We start from the raw sequence: 23,062 nt of genomic DNA on the forward strand, positions 1-23,062 counted from the left end.
TTTTATTCATTAACAGCAAAGTAAATGTTTGAGCCTGTAAAGATAGTTCTGAGAGTTACAAAGAAATTTCAAGGGACATCCAAGAGACCTGTGATCACTATTAGTACAAGAGAAAGTAGGTTTAAAACTTGGACTACTCTTGGCTTTTTTGGCTAAATGGTGCGCTAGAGTGTTGTTATCTCTAGTAGTGAAGACCATTTGAGAATTAAGGGCAGAGTAGATTCCAATAATTTGGAGAAGATGAGGTCTAATGGACCAATGCCCCGGACAGCCTTCAACATCCCTGTTTTGGCAAGCCAGAACAAGGGCTTAATTGTCAGAAATCTGCTTAGCCTGATGTTGATGAAGATGGGAGAGAATATTGGCAGCTAAAAGAGCTCCCAAAGCTTCAGCCTGTATTGCAGATGACACTGGGGAAGAGATGGCCTGGATTTGCGCAATCCACCTGCTTTGAGGTTCCCTTAATTCGATACAAGTCCAGCTGAAGCTAGACCATCTTCAATACCTGGATCTTTCCAAGCTGCGTCTGACTAAATGTTAAATCATTGTAAGTGAGAAACCTGAGAGGTAGAGATAGGAGTGGTATTAGGGATTTGGTCTTCTTGTTCCTTCTCGATGATTGGATCAGCAGTGAGCTCAAGTTCGGTTCATGCAATCAAACTTTTGGCATTTGGAAACACCTGAGTGGGAAAGGTAAGTTTCCTGTTAAAGAGAAAATTATTTCTGGATTTCCAAATACACCAAAGAAAAGTGAAGATGTTCTGGATTGAAGCCTTGGGACGACCAGACTTGAAAATGGCAATGAGGGTGTTTATGATGGTGTTCTCAAGCTGCACATAAAATTCAGACTTGATAAACCAAGGAACTGCAAACCAAACAGCTTTAGCAAAAGGACAGAGAAAGAAAATGTGAAGTTCATCCTCTAGAGCTCCACACTTGGCACAAATTTTGGAGATATGTTTAGAGATCTTACCAGCTCTTTTACCTGTTGGAAGGGCACGTTGAAAGAGCTGCCATGCAAAGGTTTTAATTCTGGGGAGGAGATTCTTGCATTTCCAAATTTCCATAAGCGCCGAAGAGACCTGTGGAGATATAGAGATAGGAGTAGAATTCTGCAGGTTTTGAGCACAGTACCTGTAAGCTTCTTTGGTTGTACATCTCCCTGAAGCACTATGTTGCCAGCAAAGAATGTCTTTTCCTTCTCCTGGAAGAATAGGGGTCCTAAGGATAGCATCTGCTGCTGGGTTATCAAAGATCTGCAAAACAAAGTTAGTGTTCCAAGTTTTGGTGCCAACATTCCAAAGATCTTTGACTTCACCAGGATATCTGAAAGGGGGGAATGAATTTTAAGAGAGGAATGAATGTTTTCCCAGTGAGAGAACCAAGGAGTGCTCCAGATGGAAATTCTGCCTTCTCTGATCTGATAAAAGCAAGATTCAATAAGAATACGTCTGATTTTGAAAATGGAGGCCCAAAAAGCAGATTTGATGGTGTTGCAGTTAGGCCTCCAGAAGGAGAAATCAGGGAAATACTTGGCCTTGAGAATGAGAGAAAGATGGCTCTTGGACTCAGAAGCTAAACGCCAGGCTGAAGAAACTAAAAGACTTTTGTTCATGGCTTGCAAGTTCCTGATTCCTAAACCCCCCAATTGTTTCAGAGTGCAGATGTCCTTCCACACTCTAAGGCAGAGGGGTTTAGTCTGATCTCCATCCCTAACCCCAGTCCACCAGAAGTTCCTGATAATCACAGTAAGCTTAGCAAGGAAGTTCCTGGAAAAAAAAAATTGGACATATAGTAGACAGGAATGGAAGAAAAGACAGAGTTAATGAGAGTGACTCTGCCATCATGGAAAAGGCGATTGGCTTTATAACCATTGAGCTTAACTTTGAATTTGTCAATAATGAAATTGTAAGTTAAGGATCTGCTTTTGGGAGGGACAATGAGATGATGTCCAAGGTGAAGAATTGAACTGTTGAGGTCCTGGACATGGAAGATATTTTTGATTTGGGAAGCAAGAATGGGGTCAACTTTTTTACTAAATAGAATGAAAGATTTGCTCCAATTAGGAGTCTGACCCGAACAGCGACAAAAGTCATCAATAATGTGCAGGATGTTTGTCGCTTCTTAAATGGTAGCCCTTCCACAAATGAGAAGGTCATCTCCAAACATTAAAGAATGGATAGAGGGACAGAGTGGGCTTAAAGAAATACCGTTAAGATTCTGGGACCGCAAAGCATCTTGAATTCAGCGCAACATAGACGGCTCACATACTACAAGTCTACGATCACAGTAGGTATCTAGATGTCAGTACATGATTAAAGAGAGAAAGGAGCAAATATCGGTATTTCTGCTCCAGGAGAAAACAAAAAACAATATTTCATGTGTCGGTTGTCTAAAAAAATACTCGCTCCAATCCATGAAAAGTGTCGGCTGCTTAATACAAAATTTGTATTAACTTATTACAAAATGGGCAACATTTTTTATGTATCGAAAGGAGTAGTACACATGCACGCATCCAATTTTTTAAAAGTAATAAACATGTGTCCAAGTATGAAAACAACTTCATTGTTTTACACATCATCGAATGCTTTTATCCAGGACGCATACAAAGCACAAAACATTTTGCGTGCAAGAATTATTGACACTTGTAAATATTTTGTTTTGATTTTACTGCCCATACGCGAAGTTGAGTGCACTGTCGCACAGATGTTTTTTTTAACTGGACTGCACTGTAGCGCTACCGCACAGATGTTAATAGGCTGGAAACAAGATCCACGGAACAGGAAGGGCCGCAGTCCATAGCATTTCAATAGTTATGTACTTGTGTTAACGTAAACTTTTACTAGAAAGAACGGATGCAATATTAAAAATTGAACCCGGATGCCCCTTGCAATTAGCACATCTACAAAATATTGTATAGGAACCCAGCAACATGTTCCAAAAGCATTTCGCAATACCATAAAAGTACAATAATTGTATTTTGATCAGAAAGCTAACATCAGTGCATCACAGCGTACTCAACAGCAACACTAATAAATACGACTACCAGACCAAGGGTGCCTGATCTGGTAAATCTTTGTAGGCAGCCCTATGAGTTCACACCGGTACTTGCTAACCCCGAAGTGAAAACTTGTCACCTGAGCGCTAGTCTGTTTTGTGGTTCCCGTTGCTGGTTGGGGACCTGGACCGATCTCTGCGGCTTCTGTGTGAATCTCTTTCATGTGACGAGTTGCCCTTGCGATCCCTCGAGCGCGAGCCGTCCCTGCGCCGACCCCTCGAGCCGTCCCTCCGTCGATCCCTTGAGCGCGAGCGGTCCCTGCGGCGATCCCTTGAGCGCGAGCGGTCCCTGCGTCGATCCCTCGAGCGTGAGCGGTCCCTTCGGCGGTCCCTCGAGCGTGAGCGGTCCCTCCGGCGGTCCCTCGAGCGCGACCGCTCCCTTTTGCGGTCCCTCGAGCGTGATCGCTCCCTTTTGCGGTCCCTTGAGCGAGAACGCTCCCTTCTGCGAGGCCGGGCAGGTGATGGGCTCTTAGAGCGCTTTTCAGAACCTGCATTGCAAAAAATTGTAACATTTGGTTATAGTATCAATGACTTCTTAATTTATCTTTCTGAGTACACAACCAAGAGTGACATGCTGTTGATATGAATACAGCCAAGAGATCTAAGGTCAAGATATATTTTAAACTTTATAAAGATAAATTTTCCATGTATAAGTATATCACATGGTTGGATAAGTAACACCAGTGAAATAACATCTTCATTACTTAGTGATTTACTCTCAGCTTCAATCCTCCCAGATTCTGGTTGCTAAAATTAGAAACATCATGTTTAACAGAAAAATATTGTGCTTCAGTGAGATGTATGATTCCAACCATGTGATATATGTACTTGGAAGTTCTAAAGATCATTGACAACAAATTACAGACAAATCACAAATGGACATGATACAGAACCGACAATTGAAGAATTAATTTAAAGTACAAAATTAAGTTCTATGAGATAGTGTTAACAAAAAAAACATTGTACATTAACTACTCCGTCCGATCCATATTAGTCCCAGCTTTGTCTAGATACACATGTATCTAGACGCGTTTCATTGTGTAGGTACAGGCGTATCTAGACAAAGCTCCGACAAGTAATATGGATCGGAGGGATTAGTTAAAATGAAATGAGTGCAGAGTTACATGCTATTCTTCTCTTTCCTGCTCCAGTTTTACAAGTTGTGACAAAAGTGACAAAAGTAAAGGTAGAGTCTAGTAAACTAAAGAACCTGATCTTTGCAAGCTAAATACTGGGTACCTCATGCAGAATCATTGACCTTAAAGAGTGTTCTTTTCATGTGCATACCTCTTCGGCCGCAGTACTTTCCAGGAGTAGGAGTTCTCTCCCGAGTTCTTTTAGCCTGTCATAAAACAGCAGAGGAAAAGAACAGTCAACCTCATGCACATGAATAATATGTGGTACCATATGCATAATCTTAAGTTCTAGCACAAATCGGTTCTTACAACCAACAAAAGAAAGAGATAAGCAAAGTCACTAAACTACTCTGTATTCCGGTCATACAAGAAAGTAGATGGAAATAACTTTACGTTGCGTTTCAGCTCAACCAAAGCCAACTTTTATGCATCCTCTCCATAGTCGGTGAAGCCATAGTCAAAGAAGCATCATATGTTGCCTCTTGCTGTCAGCATCCGATCAGGGTGATTTATGTCGATGAAGCATGCATCACTTCAGGTAGCCTGGGTAGTGTTTGTCCGCAGCAGCATGCACCATGTAAGCCCAGTTGATGTAGACAAAACATGTGGATATTTCTTGATCATGAGGTCGAGGTCGGTGATGGTCCCAGTCGATGTAGACAGAACGTGTGGACTTTCTGGATCACGTGGTCGAGGTCGGTGATGCAAAGCACAGCACCTTTCAGTGCCACGTGTTCAAGACTCCAAGATTGCTAAATGGCAGCAGCCCTCAGGTTGGTGCAGAGAGGGTAAGCAGTGTTGGTGAGGGAGGTGTAGACGACAAGCGGTGAAGAAGAACGCGGTGGGGGTGGTGATAAGCACCAACAGGACAGCGGCACAAGCAGTAAGCATGGCATGCACCAACCAGGTTGACGTCGAGGCAGTCGAACACCATGCAAACTGGAAGGTCATAAGTCAGCATGAGAGGAGTTAAGACCCCAGTTTAAGAGGGACCAGAGGTGTTCCTCCATTTGAATACTAGGATTACATCAGAGCACAACACAAATGATCCCCTTCTAATTTACCCCGATCAATTTCACCAGGGCTGAACTTCTGAGCAGAACTGTCTCAGAATATAACATATGGTTTTGTTCTTTTACTTCTAATATACCCCATCTCAAGAAAATTCACCAAAAACTTTTAACTGAATAGTACAAGTTTCTATTCAGTTTCAATTTTAAGTTTTTAATTGACCAAATATAGCATATTCTCCATAGGCACAAAACAAGATGTCACTCAAACATGAAAGAATCCAATTTATTTCTCAAATAAGAACAAAATACCATGCAGAAAAACCATGTTCAAGATAGCAGATAACAGTTAGCTCTATCTTGGTTTTAACAGTTGCAATGCTTTCCAAATTTTAAGTTACTGCATAGATGAGACCTGTAAAAAAAACTAGACAGACTCTTCAGCAGGAAGGTGACAGGACAGAATAATGTATTGGATCATTTCAGTTAGTGTGCACTGAATGGTGTCCTACCTTCTCTACGGTGACCAGGCGGCCTTCAAGTACAGTGCGATGCAGGCGCTTGATGCAGCGTCTTGCATCCTCAACAGTATCCATACTCACAAAGGCAAAGCCCCGAGATTCTTTAGTACGAGGATCAAGAACAACATGACAGTTTTTAACCTGCAAAATATCATGTGATGGACATATAATCAGATAAAAAATGAGAAACGTAAAAATTAGATGATAGCACAATTGAGACCACACCTTTCCTTCCGTACTAAAGAACTTCTCAAGTTCAGCTTCAGTTACACGTGTGGACAACCCAGTGACATAAAGATTATTCCCAGGATTTCTTAAATCATCTTCGCTCTTATCCCTGATAAAGTAAGAATTAACAGCATTCCCCATGTTAGTGTGAAACTACAATTTGCAACTAAAATAAGCATGATCCTTCAGAAGCCATCTTGAACAGAGAATGTACTTGCCTGGATGGACTCCTATCCCTTGACCTTGATCTACCACGCCCTCTAGGACGAGGAGACCCTGAAGTACTGTGTCGCCCTGGCCGTGGAGATCTTGAGGCATTCCTCTTTGGAGGAGGTGACCTTGAAGCACTACGTCTCACTGGAGGGGGTGACTTTGAAGAACCATTTCTATTTAAAGGAGGTGTGATGGACCGTGCAGTGTACCTAGAAAAAATATTTTTGTGAATTAGATCACACAAAAAGTACAATGTATATCAGGAAATAATTTCACAGGGAGAACTAACCTCACTTCCTTCAATTGCGACATCTGATAAGAAACATACAAGAGAGGAGAACAGTATTAGATAAACAGCCACTAAGTTATGGATGTACGTTCAAATGAGTAGATGTATATAGAGATGATAGGTGTGAACCCATTACAGTATAGAAATGGATCAGTTGTAATCAAAGCTTATTGTAAGTAAGAGAAAAGGCAAGTAGTCTCGTCTTTTGGAAAGAAAGAACTGATATACACTGCTTTGATAGAAGAATGGCAGGTACAAAAGCTCTAGCCTAGTTGCCTAGTTTACTAAGCTTTTGTAAAAATGCACCTTCCATCACTGCAATGTACAAAAACACATAACACAGCCAACTGGCAACTTGAACGAAAAATGGTTCAAGGATAATTAAGCAACGAAAACTGTTCAGCAAGGAGTTCATAAGGAAATGTAAGATAGTCTGTAGTTAGCAAGAATAGCAAGACATGGGTGAATATGTTCTTTCCATTAGAATAGTCAGTATCCTAAACCAAAATTTAATAGAGTGAGTTCGTAAGTACAGGTCAAGTAGCTTCTGGACATCAACCATCTAGTTCTCTCACCCCAAGCCAATCTGTCAGGCCCACCAATAGTTATCCCGTTTGTGAACCAGGCATAATCCTTGTTAGTTATGCCGTTGTGAAACAGGCAAAATCATTGTTAGTTATCCCTTTATGAACCAAGCATAAACCCTGTTGTTATGCTAGGTTCATCAAGTAGGAGCTATGTTAAGGGTGAGGAGTAAACTGCACACCAAGGTTATCCAATGACAAGCATGGAAAACAAACCATCAGCATACTCAAATAATGTTAAGTTATTCTTTGAAGTTTCCATTCAACAGTCCAAATGTGTGATCATATGGTACGCGATGCTCAAGTATCATTAGTTACTTTAGAAATGCAGAAATAATGCAAGAGTAAACACAAAATAAATCCCGAGTACAAAATGCAAAACAAAAACGCAAGGAAACATGATGAAACCAGAATGACAAATAGACTTTCTCACTCCTTGTCATTCTGGTTTCATCATGTTTCCTTGCGTAATATTATTGTAATATTTAGTTAATGAACTTTCGAGCATCTCCTTAGCTTAGCATGCTACTAGTAAATATTAAGATGGATTAGCAGCGACAACAAAAAATTCAAGGATCCAGTTACTTCCTCACTCCCAACAATTTTCCCAAATGAGTGAAGGGATGCGACAGTGAGTACCTTGATTTAAAGTCCAATTAAAACATCGGCTGATGATAAGCTAGTCGTGGCCTACCTGGAAGGCAACAGAATGAGGAGGCAGCCTTATAAAAGCAAATTTGTAATACAGGAACGTGGATTACACAATTGGTTCAGCAAAGCAAATTTAGACACTAGAGCTGCGGATTCACACGTTGAATCACAGATCTTCGGCATGCGAACTCTAAATCAATCCCCCATCTAATCTAACCTCATCTAGGGAGCCATGGAGTCACGAACGCCCGATTATTGAAATTCTATCCACGGACGGATGGGTAGATTGACTATGCTATTGCAGCAAACAAATCCAAAACTCGGAAAAGGAGTATCGAGGAAAGAGAACTTCGGATTTGAGGAACGAACTAGGGCAAACTAGTCTAGAATAAAAAAAAAACGGGCGCAACGAGGAATCGAAACAAGAAGATTTCGGTTAGGCCTTACGGGTGCTCCCTGCGGATCCGCCGGAATCGAGCTCGCCGAGGCCAGATCTGGCCGGGGGGGAGGAGGATGAGCGCGGAGGTAGGTGGGAGGGGCGGATCGAGTTTCTTAAAATAGGCAGTAGTTGCATTGAGCACCCTACGTTTTGCAGTAATTCGCGGAGCTTTTCTACGGCCTGTCTATATATACGCTCCCGTGACCCGTCGCGCTACTGGGCCTGTCTGGGCGGCCCGTCTTATTTTTTTCGTTCGGTGTTGTTGTCTCGTCCGCTTTTGCTGGTTGGTCCATTCGTTCGCTAGCTCGCAGCCTCGTTGATTCCTTGCGCCGTTCTAAAAAAATGAACCGGTTCTTGTTTTCCTCATTTTTTTATAAAAATAATGCTAGCTGTGACCTGCCAGAATTTTGTAGATTTGCGAACGGAATCATGTAACTTCTAACAGCTCGTTGGTAGCCTCATTTCATTCCATTCCATAAAATTTTGATCGCATTATTTGGTTGAATTTGAATTCTGACCGGATTCAAAAATCATGTTTGTCTGCCACATGGATTTGTAGAATGAAAATTCGAGAGAAAAAGACATCTTTTAGAACGGAATTTTGGTTAGGTATAGTATGATTTCATAGAATTTCAAATTGAATTCTATGCCAACCAATCAAGTTGGTTTCTGAAATACAAAATGAACTTCAGAATTTCAGACCCAAAATGATGGGATCCAAATGAGTTGTAAGACGATCTTCATATCCAAAAGATATAAACAGATCCCATTTGCATCCACAATGGCAAGTCGGTTTTCCTAATTTCTGTGGCATTGAAATCGTTACGAGAAGTCATATGAAAACTCCTGCAGAGTCGCATGGGGTGGAGGATAATTGTACCTCGCGTGGATGCACATGTGCATTGTTGGCACCTATCTCACATGGAGCGGAAGCTCGGGTTTTGAAATCACAAAATTATAGATCTCAGGTCCAAGTGATTCGAGCCAAACGAGTGCACACATAATTTTCTCTCAATGAACCAACTTCTTAGGCTGGCATGAAATTGGATACATAAATTTAATCCCAAATTTCAATACAAAATTCAAATTTAACCAAATGAGATCCTATAAAAATATTAATTTATTTTTACTTTCTAACATTGAAATGAAACGAGTGCTTCCAAACAAGTAAAAGTTTTTGTGTTATTATATGAGTAAAATGCCTCTACAATTATAATAATTGAACTTTAGTCATCAATCCGAGTTATAGCAGCTGACGGGGCGACCCTCATTGGTCATGGGCAATTCTTGCTCCAAGTTTTGCTCCATGTACACCCAACTCATGGGATGGAAATGTATCTTCTCTTTGTTGAATAATTAGGTAATTTTGATGAATATTTAATCCAGAAAACAATGTGTAAAACATGTAGCACATTATATCATGCAAACTAGACAAATTAAATAGCAACGCACAGCAATAAAACTCATCTAATTTCACTGCATGAATAATAGAACTACTAATCAAAATCAGCAAGAAAGAGCAGATTACGTACGGTGCTGTACTCTTTTCTTGTGTTTGTTTGTTGAGGTCGGTGACGAGTCTGGAGGCGTCGATGTTCACGCCGGCAGCAGCAGCAGCCTTGACTACCTCCTGGGCAGCGGCCCGTGCCTGCGCTTGCACCTGTGCAGCAGCAGTTGCCTGGGCTTGGAGTTGGGCAGCCTGCTGCTGCTGAGATAGAGCGTCAGTCTGAGCCGCGGGATCTCCGAGGTCGTCGGCCATTGGTGATTAAGATGCCGACGAAACAGGGATGTGAAGAAGCGAGCAGTCGCGTGAGAACGCTCCCTAAAAACCTTATCGACCGTCTAATGGGCAGGATCTCGAAGCTCGGAGTTCCGGAGGCCTGCTCTCCCAACGATCTGTGCACGCAGTCGACGGGATGGAGTAGCAGTTGGCGGCGAACAACGAGATTGGATCGTGGGCGTGACGGCTAGGATTGTGGCATGGTTCGTCCGGAGGCCGCAGTCGTCTTATTATATAGGCACGCAGGCGGACTTCGGTTCGGTTTTGGAAACCAAAACCGACTCCGCAATTATCGGGATTTGTTACGCGTCCGCAACGGATTCCGACTGCCAAAAAGATAAGCACGACCCCACCCCGCACCGCACCGAACCGGCATGGCTCGAACTCGAAATCAATCAACGCGACGCGCACGCGCGCGTCGTGACGAGGCGAGGCGAGGAGCGCGCGTGGGGATTTCCCTTGCTCACTTGCTCAAGAGGTGAGAACCAACATATCTTATATATTGGTCTAACTCTCCCTAAATTAGCAAGGTGGGACTATTCTCACTTTCTCATCCCACTCCATGAATGGGCTTTTGAGATTTTTTAGGAATTAATTTCAGATTGGGCCTTGGGCCTAACCCAAAATTATAACAATCCCCCGCAATATCTCATAAGCACATAAAATTGCATTGATCCAAAACTCTGTTTTTGATATACCAGCGTTTCAGTGTTCAGTGGAGACCGGTTAAGGTTGAACATCCACCTAAACAAATAGCTTCACTCACGCACAACTGAATAATGGACAAACCTTGAATTGTCAGTTTTCTGTGTTAGAGCTTCACTAAATTGTTGTCTGGTACTAGGCTGCTGAATGATAACCCGCGGTGTGGAGCATATAAGTCATTTTCCAGGCCTTTTCATGAGCTTATTAGAGACCACCCAAATCTCATAGACTGCGACCAACAGTCAGGCTCATATAGGTGTGTTCTTTAGAGACTACTCTGTAGGACAGTATCTCCTTTGCAAATTAATGCAATGCGTTAGAACACATTAAGTTAAACAACCTACCATACAGTACACGAGAGTAATGCATCGTCCACGGAGTGGGATAAAGAATGTACACTCTCCTCAGTTATCCAATGACTTGTTTCCCAGCTCCTAATTCACGGGATCTCCGATCACCTAGGTTGATTTACCGCCATGGTAACTCACGTGGGTCACAACCCCATCTCCCTTGATGCAGATTGTATCACATTCCTTGATAGACTCTTTGTAAAGGGATCTGCCAGATTTTTAGCCGTTGGGATATATCCCAATGCTATTATTCAGGAATTTCTCATTGCTCTGACAGATTTCAGACGTCTCCTGACGTGTCTTGATGACTTCATGTTATCTTTAGAACTGTTCACTTTGACTATCACAGTTTGATTGTCACAGTTCATAAGAATCGTCGGTATTGGTTTTTCAACAATCGGCAAGTCCATCAAGAGCTCACGAAGCCAGTCGGCTTCAACCGTGGATGTATCTAATGCTGAAAGTTCTGCTTCCATTGTTGATTTGGTTAAGATCGTTTGATTGCAAGACTTCCATGAAACATTGCCCCCTCCGAGTGTGAACACATATCCACTCGTGGCCTTTAGCTCATCAACATCAGATATCCACTTTGAATCACTATAATCCTCAAGTACCTTGGGGTACCCAGTATAGCGTATACCATAGCTCATTGTGCCTTTTAGATAGCGCATGACCCTCTCGAGTGCACTCCAATGATCATCTCCCGGATTCTTATTGAACCGACTCAGTTTGCTCGCAGCAAAAGAGATGTCAGGTCTAGTTGCGCTAACCAAATACATGAGCGAACCAATAATCTGAGAATATCTCAGTTGGTCTCTTCCAATTCTGTGATTCTTTCGAAGCAGAACGCTTAGATCATAAGGAGTTGGAGAAGGTTTACAATCAGCATAGCCGAAACGACTCAAGATATTTTCCACATAGTGAGATTGCAACAAAGTGATCTCACCATTGTCGCCTCTCACGAGCTTGATGTTCAGAATAACATCAGCTACGCCAAGGTGTTTCATGTCAAAGCACTTCGACAAGAAAGTCTTAACCTCTTCAATCACTTTGAGGTTAGTTCCAAATATTAGTATGTCATCGACATACAAACAAAGTATAACTCCCTCGCCCCCACCATGGCAGTAGTATACACATTTGTCAGCTTCGTTTACAACAAAGCCAACAGATGTTAAAGTTTTGTCAAACTTCTCATGCCATTGCTTAGGAGCTTGTTTCAGGCCATATGGAGACTTTAATAACTTACACACTTTGTCTTCATGACCTTTTATTACAAATCCATCTGGCTGGTTCATGTAAATTTCCTCGTCCAACTCTTCGTTAAGGAAAGCTGTCTTAACGTCCATTTGATGGACGATCAGACCATATGAGGCAGCCAGTGATAGTAATACTCTGATTGTGGTCAATCGAGCTACAGGTGAGTAAGTATCAAAGAAATCTTCACCTTCTTTCTGGGTAAAACCCTTGGCCACAAGCCGCGCCTTGTACTTCTCAATAGTACCATCAGGCCTAAGCTTTTTCTTGAATATCCACTTGCATCCTACGGATTTGCACCCGTACGGACAGTCAACGACCTCCCAAGTACCATTAGCCATGATAGAATCCATCTCACTACGAATGGCTTCCTTCCAATAGTCTGCATCCGGAGATGCAAAGGCCTCATTAATGGTTTTAGGGGTGTCATCCACAAGGTACACAATGAAATCATCACCAAAGGATTTAGCAATCCTTTGTCGCTTACCCCTAATAGGGGCTTCACCGTCATACTCCTCAGAAATCTCATCAAGTGTTTGTTCAAGATTTTCCACTTGGATGGCGGGTTTAGGAGCTACACCATGATCCTGATGTTCCTCTGAACTGACGGGTTCAGCAGGTACATCATGATCCTCTCTAAATGTGCTATGCATATCTCTCATGGGAAATATGTCCTCAAAAAATGTAGCATCCCTAGACTCCATAATTGTACCGACGCTCATGTCAAGTACTCCAGAATTTACAACCAAGAATCTATAGACAACACTCCGAAGTGCGTAGCCAAGAAAGACACAATCAACGGTTTTTGGTCCAAGCTTACGTTTTTGATAATTGGCACATTGACTTTCGCCAAACAACCCCAAGTCCGTAAGTAAGAAAGTGTGAGTCTCTTCTTTTCCCATAGCTTGTATGGGGTGACTTCTTTATCTTTTGTGGAAACACGATTTAGGACATAACATGAAGTCAATAGCGCCTCCCCCGACCATGCCTTGGATAAACCAACAGTGTCTAACATGGCGTTGACCAAGTCAATCAGCGTGCGGTTTTCCTCTCAGCAACCCCGTTTGACTGGGGCGAATAGGGAGGCGTCCTCTCATGGACTATGCCATGTTCCTCACAAAATGAATTAAACTCACTGAAGATATACTCTCCACCGCGGTCAGACCGCAAACGTTTAATTTTCTTCTCAAGTTGATTCTCGACTTTAGCTTTATAGATCTTAAAATAATGCAATGCTTCGTCCTTTGATTTTAATAAATACACATAACAGAATCTAGTCGCATCATCAATGAAAGTCATAAAGTAACGTTTTCCACTTTTGGTTAGTACAACGTTCATCTCACAAAGATCAGAATGTATGAGTTCTAACGGTGCTACGTTCCTTTCCTCAGCAGCCTCACAAGGCTGCTTCCCTTGCACACAAGCTTGGCACTTCGAACTTTTAGCCACGGTGATTTTAGGGATCAAACTCAGATTTGCTAATCGCGTCATGCAACTAAAATTAATGTGACAAAGTTGTGAATGCCAAACATTAGACTCATTATTAATAGAATTGACGTTGTTCACGACCTTATTACAAAAATCCGAAAGGGATAAGCGGAACAAGCCTCCGCACTCATAACTTTTACCAATAAATTGTCCATACTTAGACACAATAACTTTATTGGACTCAAACACTAACTTAAATCCGTCCTTGCAAAGAAGGGATCCACTAACAAGATTTTTCTGAATGGAGGGCACATGCTGCACATTCCTCAGCTGCACGATCTTTCCCGAAGTAAACTTCAGATCCACCGTGCCAACACCATGAACAGAAGCATGGGCGCCGTTCCCCATCGTCACTGAGGAGCTGATGGCCTGATATGAAGAAAACAAGGAAATATCAGCACACACATGAATAGTTGCACCTGTATCGACCCACCAATCGGTGGACTGACATACAGAAAAATTACCATACCCGCCTGCATCTTCATTGTTGCCAATGGTCAAATTAGCAAACTTGTCCTTGTTGCCTCCTTTCTTCTTCTTCTTCTTGAAAGTGGTAGTGTTCTTTGGACCAGCATTGTTGAATGCCTTTCCCTTTCCCTTGTTGTTACTGTTGTTGTGGTTGTTCCTCTGAACCATGTTGGCAGTGGACGTACCCTCTTGTGTGTTGCCTTTGGGGCCAGCATCTTTTGCTCTCGCCTGCTCCTCAACATCAAGAGTCCGAATCAGGTTCTTCACAGAGATTTCTTGTCTCTTGTGTTTTAATGAACTAGCAAAGTTCCTCCACGAGGGTGAAAGCTTGGCGATGATGCCACCGGCGACAAACTTGTCGGGTAGTGGACACTTGAATTGCTCAAGTTCCTTAGCCATAGTCAGTAACTCATGAGCTTGTTCCACTACAGATCGGTTTGCAACCATCTTATAGTCAAAGAACTGCTCCATGATGTACAGCTCACTGCCAGTGTCAGATGCGCCAAACTTAGCATCGAGTGCATCCCACAACTCTTTGGCATCCTGATAGTGCAGATAAGCATCAACGAGCTTATCTCCCAGCACACTATAGATCGCACCGATGACTACAACACAAGCCTCAACATACAACTGTTGAGGAACAATTGTTTGAGTCTTCCCGTGTTGTACCGCCCACCATGCGCCCATAGCCACGAGCCACATATGACATTTATACTGCCACCTCTTAAAGTGCAGTCCAGTAAACAAAGGTGGTTTCAATGCGACAGCAAATTGAGACATCAAAAATTGCCTACACGAATAAGGTTTTTGGATTGTTGAATAATTAGGTAATTTCGATGAATATTTAATCTAGAAAAACAATGTGTAAAACATGTAGCATATTATATCATGCAAACTAGACAAATTAAATAGCAACACACAACAATAAAACTCATCTAATTTTACGGCATGAATAACAGAACTACTAATCAAAATTAACAAGAAAGAACAGATTACGTACGGTCTTGTACTCTTTTCTTGTGTTTGTTTGTTGAGGTCGGTGACGAGTCCGGCGGCGTCGATGTTCACGCCGGCAGCAACAGCAGCCGTGACTACCTCCTGGGCAGCGGCCAGCGCCTGCGCTTGCGCCTGTGCAGCACCAGTTGCCTGGGCTTAGAGTTGGGCAGCCTGCTGCTGTGCTTGGAGTTGGATAGCCTGCTGCTACTGAGCTAGAGCGTCAGCCTGAGCCGCGGGATCTCCGAGGTCGTCGGCCATTGGTGATGAAGATGCCGACGAAATAGGGACGTGAAGAAGCGAGCAGTCGCGTGAAAACGCTCCCCAAAAACCTTATCGACCGTCTCCCGGGCAGGATCTCGAAGGTCGGGGTTCCGGAGGCCTGCTCTCCCGGCGATCTGTGCACACAGTCGACGGGATGGAGTAGCAGTTGGCGGCGAACAACGAGATTGGATCGTGGGCGTGGCTAGGGTTGTGGCGTGGTTCGTCCGGAGGCCGCGGTCGTCTTATTATATAGGCACGCAGGCGGACTTCGGTTCGGTTTAGGAAACCAAAACCGACTCTGCAATTATCGGGATTTGTTACGCGTCCGCAACGGATTCCGACTGCCAAAAAGATAAGCACGACCCCGCCCCGCACCGACCCGGCACGGCTCGAAATCGAACTCGATCCACGAAACGCGGCGCGGCGAGAGGAGGAGGAGCACGCGTGGGGATTTTCCTTACTCACTTACTCAAGAGGTGAGAATCAACATACTTTGTATATTGGTCCAACTTCTCCTAAACTAGTAAGGTGGGACTATTCCCACTTTTTCATCTCACTTTATGAATGGACTTTTGAGATTTTTCAGAAGTTAATTTCAGATTCGGTTTTGAAGCTGACCCAAAATTCCAACACTCTTTTCCTTTGGAATCTCAAGTTGCGTCGGTTCTTGGCTTGGCATGGCTTCTTCCTTGCATGCACGCTCGCCGGTCGGTTCGCGACAGCTCTGGCTCCCACGTGCACGAGTTCCCGCGTAACAGGGCGACACGTTGCAAGCAATCCTCTACAGGTGTCACGGCCACGTAGCAGCAAAGCACGTATACTTAACGAGCAAAGGTCCCCAATGGGAAGACAAAAGCCAGCACCCAATTCGACCCAAACCCACAGCCGAGCGAGCACGATCGCCATGTCGGGTGCACAAGGCGCACAGCCCAAGGGCGCTTTCACGGCGACCACATACACAACCGCCGGCACCGGCGAAGGGGAGAGCCGGCAGACACCCAAGACGGAGCTACGGTCTAGCGAGGACGAGCACGGGCTGCCGGTGAAGAGGCTCGAGGACAAGGTCGAGGACGCCGCCGGGAAAGGCGGCCCGGTGTTCGGCGCCGGCGCTGAGGACGGCAAGCCCGACCTCGGCGTCACCGGCACCGGCGGAGGATGACAAACCGCTTGCCGGTTAAACTGTGCTCCGTCCATGTGTAGCACTTTGCTAAGTAGCGTGCTATACCCAGCACGTACAAGAATGAATGATGTAAAACTGTGTGTAGCATCAGAGTGTGGAATAAAAGACAACATCATCAGCAAAGCTTTTATTTTATTCAGATGATCAGAAGTTAAAAGGCATTACAGGAATTTTAATCAGACAGTAGTAAGTTTTTGAGGGTGTCAGCGTATACGTCCCCCAACACACAAATCTTTTCGGCACACGGGAATACAGGCAGGATTTACAGAGGTCGAGATGACCGTGTTTTCTTTCTGTCTGGGTGGGGGCAATGAAGTTACTACCATGAGTGGCTACAGAAGCTTCAGCATTTTCAGCCGCTCCTCGTGCTCCGGCTCGAGCTTCGGCGCCGTGTAGCTGCCGTGAAGATCTTCCACTACGTATTCCTGCATGTGAAGAAACAAATATAAATATGCTAAGTTCGGAAGAATGATTATAGCCACTCCACAGAGGAACAATGGTTTGAGGGGGGTCTTGCCTTTGTGAGTTCTCTTTTGGTCAGTATGTGATAATGCCTCTGCCAGATCCTCTGGACGGCCATTGTTGCCGCGAGAAAACCATATGCGATCCCAAGGATAGCGAAAACGACGATGAAAACCACCACAAGGGCAAAGCAGGCCTCTAAAGAAGCAGGGAGGCAGTCAAGTATGCCCCAACCGTAGCAGCAGTTCCGGCACCCAGCCAGACATGGATCTTGGTTGTCGTTGAAGGATGAGCAGTGCACTATCAACCCGAAAAATCCAAGTAGCACAAAGAAAACTACAACACCTGGAACATAAAGACATGCAACATTACTACATTAGAGAGTGATTCAATTAAGGAGAGGTGCATACTGCTGTAACCACCAAAGTGTAGGTCGTAAACATTGATTGTACGGATGCAACACTTATAAGAAACAATTTGAATACCTATGCAGTAATAGAAAGGTATTGGATGCTTTGACAAGATGCGATCCCAACCATCACTGAAACTGTTCCGAAAACTTCCATCCCTGTCTAGAAAGTACGCAATAGCACTGATGATAGCAATAGTCTGCGAACAATGAAAAGCGATGTGAATAATTCTTTCATCTGTTTGATTTTGCAACGAAACAAATGACATATTATAGTAATAGTGCATTAGTATCTCTGTAGTCTCAAGAACTATCATACGTATATATGATAAATAAGTGCTTCATGTAAGTTGTGCAGCAATAATCCTAAGAGCATCTCTAGAATTGGATTCCATGTTATGAAAGAAAAGAACATGACAAGAAATACTTTCAAATGTTAAAGCTTACAAGTTGAACAGCAAGAAAACCAAGTATAACATCTCTAGCGACAAAGATCCGGAATTTTAATTTGCGCCATGAGTTATCCTCCAAAGTTTCCACTCGGAGATGAAACTGAGCTTTGCATGTAGTGCAATGTGAAAACGCAAATCCTTCCTGCAAAGCAAGCATAAACAACAGAAATAGCAATTAACTTTGTTCAACATTCATAATGGATATATCAATGAAAAAAATATTTATCTACATATCATCTTGTCAGGAAATCCATAATGCCAAGAGAAAAACTAAAGCTCAGAAATGAAGTATAAGATCAACCTAGATTCTAATAGAAGGTTCCAACAATGATGACAAAAGTCTTCAAGTGGCACAAATATAGCCGCCGAGTGTCTAATAGTACCCTCCAAATCAAGCCCAATGGCGATAGCTTGGAGAGATGCAGCTCGACTCCTAATGGATATTGCACTGCCAATAAGTGTTTAAAGCTGATAGTGATAGCATCTTTGCAATCTCAGAATCTGCCATTTGAGAACAACATTAATGAGGCAAAGTGGCAGGTTTTAATGCCATTACTATCACCAGAGTTGAAAACAAATCTTTGTATTGCCATTTTCTCCTCTAAGTAGAATAAACACGTTTACCAACTACAGTGCTCTGCGGACCAATATGACACTGCCTTTGCATGCTCTAGCCTCTAGGTGATAACTTACCTATCTCTCCACTACTGTCTCGATGTGGTAGTTTAACTAACATAAGATATATAGCAGTGTTGGCAATAGAAAGCAACACCACAAACCATGTGATTGCTTTGAGAAAAGCATCCTGTACTCTGTAATGTCTGACACATGTATACAAATTTACATGATCAGTAAGGCTAACTATCATAATTCCATTAGGGAATGATATGTAAAATGTAGCATTGGAAGAAACAGTACCTTAACAGATCTCCAGTGGTCTAGGCATGAACGGTGAACAAACTGTTGAGTTCCCTTGCACATGCAAGGTGATATCAGGTCATCACCTGCATACAAAAGAACCCGCGTGAATACAGAGTCTTAGAATTAGATAACATGTTGATCGGAAAGAGAAAGGACAAATTAAATCACTCAAATAGTATGTGCTATCCAATAATTACTGCACCTCCAATTATATAGGGCGGTATTGGCCCAATGTACATCCTGGCGAAAATAATGTTACACTATCTGGTCAACTTTACATAATCATGAATCAAATTCAAGAACGCGCGATTGATGGCTTGCGGCTGCTGATCGCTGCTGCAGCTGACTGGCTCATGCGACATGGCCTCCAACATTCGGACGTTTGTCCCCTTCGCGACCAGTAGAATGAAGCCTTGTCCCTCTCCTCTCGGGTTGTGTCTTCTCTCGCCAGGTTTGGCACCAGGTGCTGACAAGGTCCTAAGTGCAATCAAGCTGCCCACAGCCTGGTTTGAGAGTGCTGCTGTTCGCGCCAGTGCAGAAAGGCTGAAAGGTGCCCATTCAGTCATCATCCTCATTTTGTAGCGCTTCTGGAAGCTTCACAATGACCACACCTTCAATAGTGCCATCCCAGACTGTGCAGAGCTGGTCGAGTCTGTCCTATGCGAGGTAAAGCCTTGAATGCTGGCTGGCATAATGCTCTCGGATGCTTGTCACTACATACCAGCCCCCCAGACCTTGTCACGTTTTAGGCTAGCTAGGTATGTGCCAAGGAAACAAAAACAAAACTAGAAAGCTGGTTTAGTGTTGCCTTAGGTTTCAGATCTTTTGCTGACTCCAGGGCAGTCAATGAAAGGATAACGTATGGCGTAAAGCCAGATTTCTATTTCTATAACAAGAGCACATACAATGTGATGACCTTCAGTCAAAACTTGCATTGTAATTCAGTGTTACCTTATTCCCAGGCATACATTATATGACCTAAACCTTGTCTATTAATCTTAAAAGAACTTGCATATCCAGTTATGATGTGGAGCAGATTGGAGCATATATCACAAAGATTTGGACCCCACATGAGGTTGCCAAACCAATCTGTGCATGTAATCAACATTGCACACACTTTTGTGATTATGTTTGTTGTACTTGCCATGAACAAGAGCATTCCCAAGCTGAACTAAAGCAGGCTAATTGACACGACAAAATTACATAAGATCGTCACCTATATCAGACTCGGCCTCGAGGCAAATGCGGCAGCATGCAGCAGAAGAACCATCGGTCTCCTCATCCTCAATCTCCAGGGTGCTCACGGTTGCTGGCTGTGGCGGTGAGAGCTGCGGCAATGGGTCTGCCTCCTCATCCTTCCTCTCCAGGAGAGGGTCTGAATCACTCGGGATCCTCTCTTCACCGCTCATGTCCATCGGCAGCTGATTTTTTCTAGTCTAGGTTACAACAAACATAATCACTGCATTAATGAAGAAACAGAAATCCTGAAGTCAAATTATGGTTGAACAGCTACTAAGCATTCACATAGGGAGCCAAAGAATTCAAAGCAGTATCAAATTGCGAAAGAATAATCAAAACGGGAGCAGTGAAAAGGATTCCCTGGCCTATGGATGGAACCAAGAAATCAAGGCTTAATAATAAAATAAAAATCGTGGGGGAAAAGATTAAACTCCACACTATTCACCGAAAATCGACCAAACTATCCAATAAAACACCACCAGAGTTCGAGCAGAGTGCCCTAAGATACGGAGCGAAATCCCAAACACTAATTCGGACAAGGCGGAGTCCCGAAGCAAAATCTCACCGATTTTCTCCACAAAAACAAAATAAATGGAAGGATCGAGAAAAACTCACCAGGAGAAACCGAATTCCAGATGGGAAACCAGCAAGAGACCAACGCGTGAAATCGTCAGGGTGGGGGAAGAAGAAGAACTGCAAGTCCTAAATCCGCTTTGGAGCTTTGCCTCTCGTTGGGGCTTCGAAGGAGGATTCTTCTCCGTGGGAGGACTGAGGAAGCGGGTGCGATAGTACCAAACGTGGAGGTGGTAATCGACAAAGTGGTGCTGTACAATTTTCTGCTAAGCACCTGCATAAAAAGAACTATCCCCCAAGAGGACAAATTAAGAAGAAATTATCACTTATGTATATTTTCTTCACAACATCAATAAAGCAGTATTGTAGCCCATGCCATATGTACGGACTATAATAATCCAAGCATTGCTGACGAACTTTAGTTCATTTTTGTTACTCCTATCAAGTTTGGTCAAATCTTGGACAAGCATGGCTGGACTAGATGTTGGCCTGTGCTCCCTAGAGAAGGTGGTGCAAGCGGGCTAGGAGCATCGCAATGGCCAACGGCTTTCTTATTTCTCTGCTATCTCAACCTCACCCTCACGCTTGTCCTCTAGATTGGATTGCTCCCCTCACCTCAAGGCTAACCGAAGAAAATCCTATCCGACCCATACCCGTACGACCTAGCCTCTGGACCCGTTCCATCATCGTTGGATCTAATAATCTAATCCCAACAAAATCTCAACTCCCGCGCCTTGCCCCATCTGATCAAATCTAACGGCCATCACACGGGTCCAATGTAGGTCGTAGCACACAAGGTCGCATAGGATTTTTTTGCAGGGCTAACATTTCTTTCTAGCCGGGTTCGGTTTGTCACCGACTTTGGTTCTGTGGCGCCAACCAGTTAGGATTCACCCTAACGAGGTTCTGCTCCAACCCTCTCTACACAATGTTTAACAACTTGTTTGATCTCTGATTTCAAATAAAGTTGTTTGATTTTCTAAATTCCCTCGTGAACTGGACTTGTGAATTTCAGAAAGAATACAAAGTAATTAGTGGTTTTAGGTGTTTCAAGTATGACAAAGTGCAGTGAAATATCTTCGGCCTGAAGCTTCTGGATCATTCTCCGGTAGGTGATGCATGTTGCAACTGTATCATGCCGTGAGTGTTTTTAGCACAACTCCTGGGGATCATCCGTCCAGTAAATATGTCACCGCTATTCTTTTTATTGTTCTGTGTTATAATAAAAGTTTTGTTTGATTCTTGAACGATATAAAAATCATAAAGATAAAACTCGAGAATTTGCACATTAAACACGCATACTTATATTTTCCACTTAACGTTATCAAGAAGAACAAAAGTAACATCATTTTGATTCCCCTTATCCTAATCATCTATTCAATGATAAAAATTTCAAAGAAAATGTAAAATAACTTTACATAAACATGCAATGAAAATAAAACGTAAAAATAGATATATGTAATACAACTACAAATGTGACGAAACAAAAATGTGTCGACATAACATGTAGATTCTAAGAAAAATATGTAAATAATTATTCATAGTCACAGAAATAAAAATGATTATAATAATTTATGCATCACCAAAAACACGTTTGCATAAGAAGTTTGGACACGCCAATTTATCACTCATAACACTGTTAAAAAACCATAGAAGTTATATTGCATGAGTTACATTACTTTATGTATTTTAGGTTAAATCACTTTTGCTTACAAATATGTAAAAGTTTATCCTAAAAATGTCCTACGCACTCATTATTTGAGTGGTATGTCTCCAACAAATACAATTTTTTTACTGATAACTATTGTTTCTAAGACCAATGTAATTAGCTAACAATCTATACTAGCAAATGAAGACCACATGAATGAAGAGAATAGATCATTAATTTATGATGGACTAAAAGGTTGTCATCTTGGATAAATATATTTATAACATTGGATACATATGCATGCATAATTTGGAGGATATTAATAAAACCAATTTTACCGAAGACCCTTGTGTGATTCTCGGTACACCATTCACATGTTAGGTTTAATGGAATCAACATTCCACAAACTGCAACAGTACCGGTCAACCGTTATCAACCCAAAATAAAGCGGTACATGTTGACAAATTACCCCTTAATGGACTTTTCTCGCAATACACTACAGCGTGACACGGATGATGTGGTAATATTAGTTTTCCTCATATGCTGATTGTATGCGCTCATGTTTTACTTCAAATTGCCCATGGTATACTATAATTGGTGTATTTGACAATATTTATAATTAGAGTATTGGACAATATTATTATTCTATGGGTGCACTCATCTATTATTTCAACTTAATGCTTTATTTTTTTATCAGACAATAACATAAAAAACATCAGTAGAATTTATGGGGTTTGTTGATAATGAT

The 23,062-nt window shown here is 42.7% G+C and overlaps 3 protein-coding genes across 7 annotated transcripts; 1 reads left to right on the top strand and 2 right to left on the bottom strand.

Moving 5' to 3' along the window:
- Positions 1–2,863: 2,863 nt before the first annotated feature.
- On the bottom strand, positions 2,864–8,283 carry LOC100833800 (serine/arginine-rich splicing factor SR45a). 3 transcript variants are annotated; one of them, XM_010236783.2, is made up of 8 exons: positions 8,137–8,283; positions 7,678–7,732; positions 6,455–6,477; positions 6,171–6,374; positions 5,950–6,061; positions 5,716–5,865; positions 4,345–4,399; positions 2,864–3,545 (listed from the first exon to the last, which is right to left on the bottom strand). In XM_010236783.2, the coding sequence occupies exons 3-8, from the start codon at positions 6,475–6,477 to the stop codon at positions 3,145–3,147; spliced, it is 945 nt and encodes a 314-aa protein (XP_010235085.1). In that variant the 5' UTR covers positions 7,678–7,732; positions 8,137–8,283; the 3' UTR covers positions 2,864–3,144. The 3 variants fall into 3 exon arrangements, with proteins under 3 accessions (XP_010235085.1, XP_014756885.1, XP_010235086.1); XM_014901399.2 differs by having other exon boundaries at positions 7,678–7,728; positions 8,137–8,233; XM_010236784.3 differs by lacking the exon at positions 7,678–7,732 and having other exon boundaries at positions 8,137–8,275.
- A 7,989-nt stretch (positions 8,284–16,272) lies between these two features.
- On the top strand, positions 16,273–16,749 carry LOC100822566. The gene has a single exon (XM_003574372.4). The coding sequence runs from the start codon at positions 16,335–16,337 to the stop codon at positions 16,587–16,589; it is 255 nt and encodes an 84-aa protein (XP_003574420.1). The 5' UTR covers positions 16,273–16,334; the 3' UTR covers positions 16,590–16,749.
- Positions 16,723–20,894, bottom strand: LOC100823188 (E3 ubiquitin-protein ligase MARCH9). 3 transcript variants are annotated; one of them, XM_010236786.3, is made up of 7 exons: positions 20,709–20,894; positions 20,071–20,285; positions 18,852–18,937; positions 17,929–18,075; positions 17,558–17,681; positions 17,128–17,417; positions 16,723–17,035 (listed from the first exon to the last, which is right to left on the bottom strand). In XM_010236786.3, exons 2-7 carry the CDS (start codon positions 20,267–20,269, stop codon positions 16,943–16,945), a joined length of 939 nt encoding a protein of 312 aa, XP_010235088.1. In that variant the 5' UTR covers positions 20,270–20,285; positions 20,709–20,894; the 3' UTR covers positions 16,723–16,942. The 3 variants fall into 3 exon arrangements, with proteins under 3 accessions (XP_010235088.1, XP_003574422.1, XP_010235087.1); XM_003574374.4 differs by having other exon boundaries at positions 20,071–20,290; XM_010236785.3 differs by having other exon boundaries at positions 20,071–20,313.
- Positions 20,895–23,062: the final 2,168 nt, after the last annotated feature.

This window comes from Brachypodium distachyon, chromosome 3 (assembly GCF_000005505.3).
Source record: "Brachypodium distachyon strain Bd21 chromosome 3, Brachypodium_distachyon_v3.0, whole genome shotgun sequence".
NCBI classification, from domain to species: domain Eukaryota; kingdom Viridiplantae; phylum Streptophyta; class Magnoliopsida; order Poales; family Poaceae; genus Brachypodium; species Brachypodium distachyon.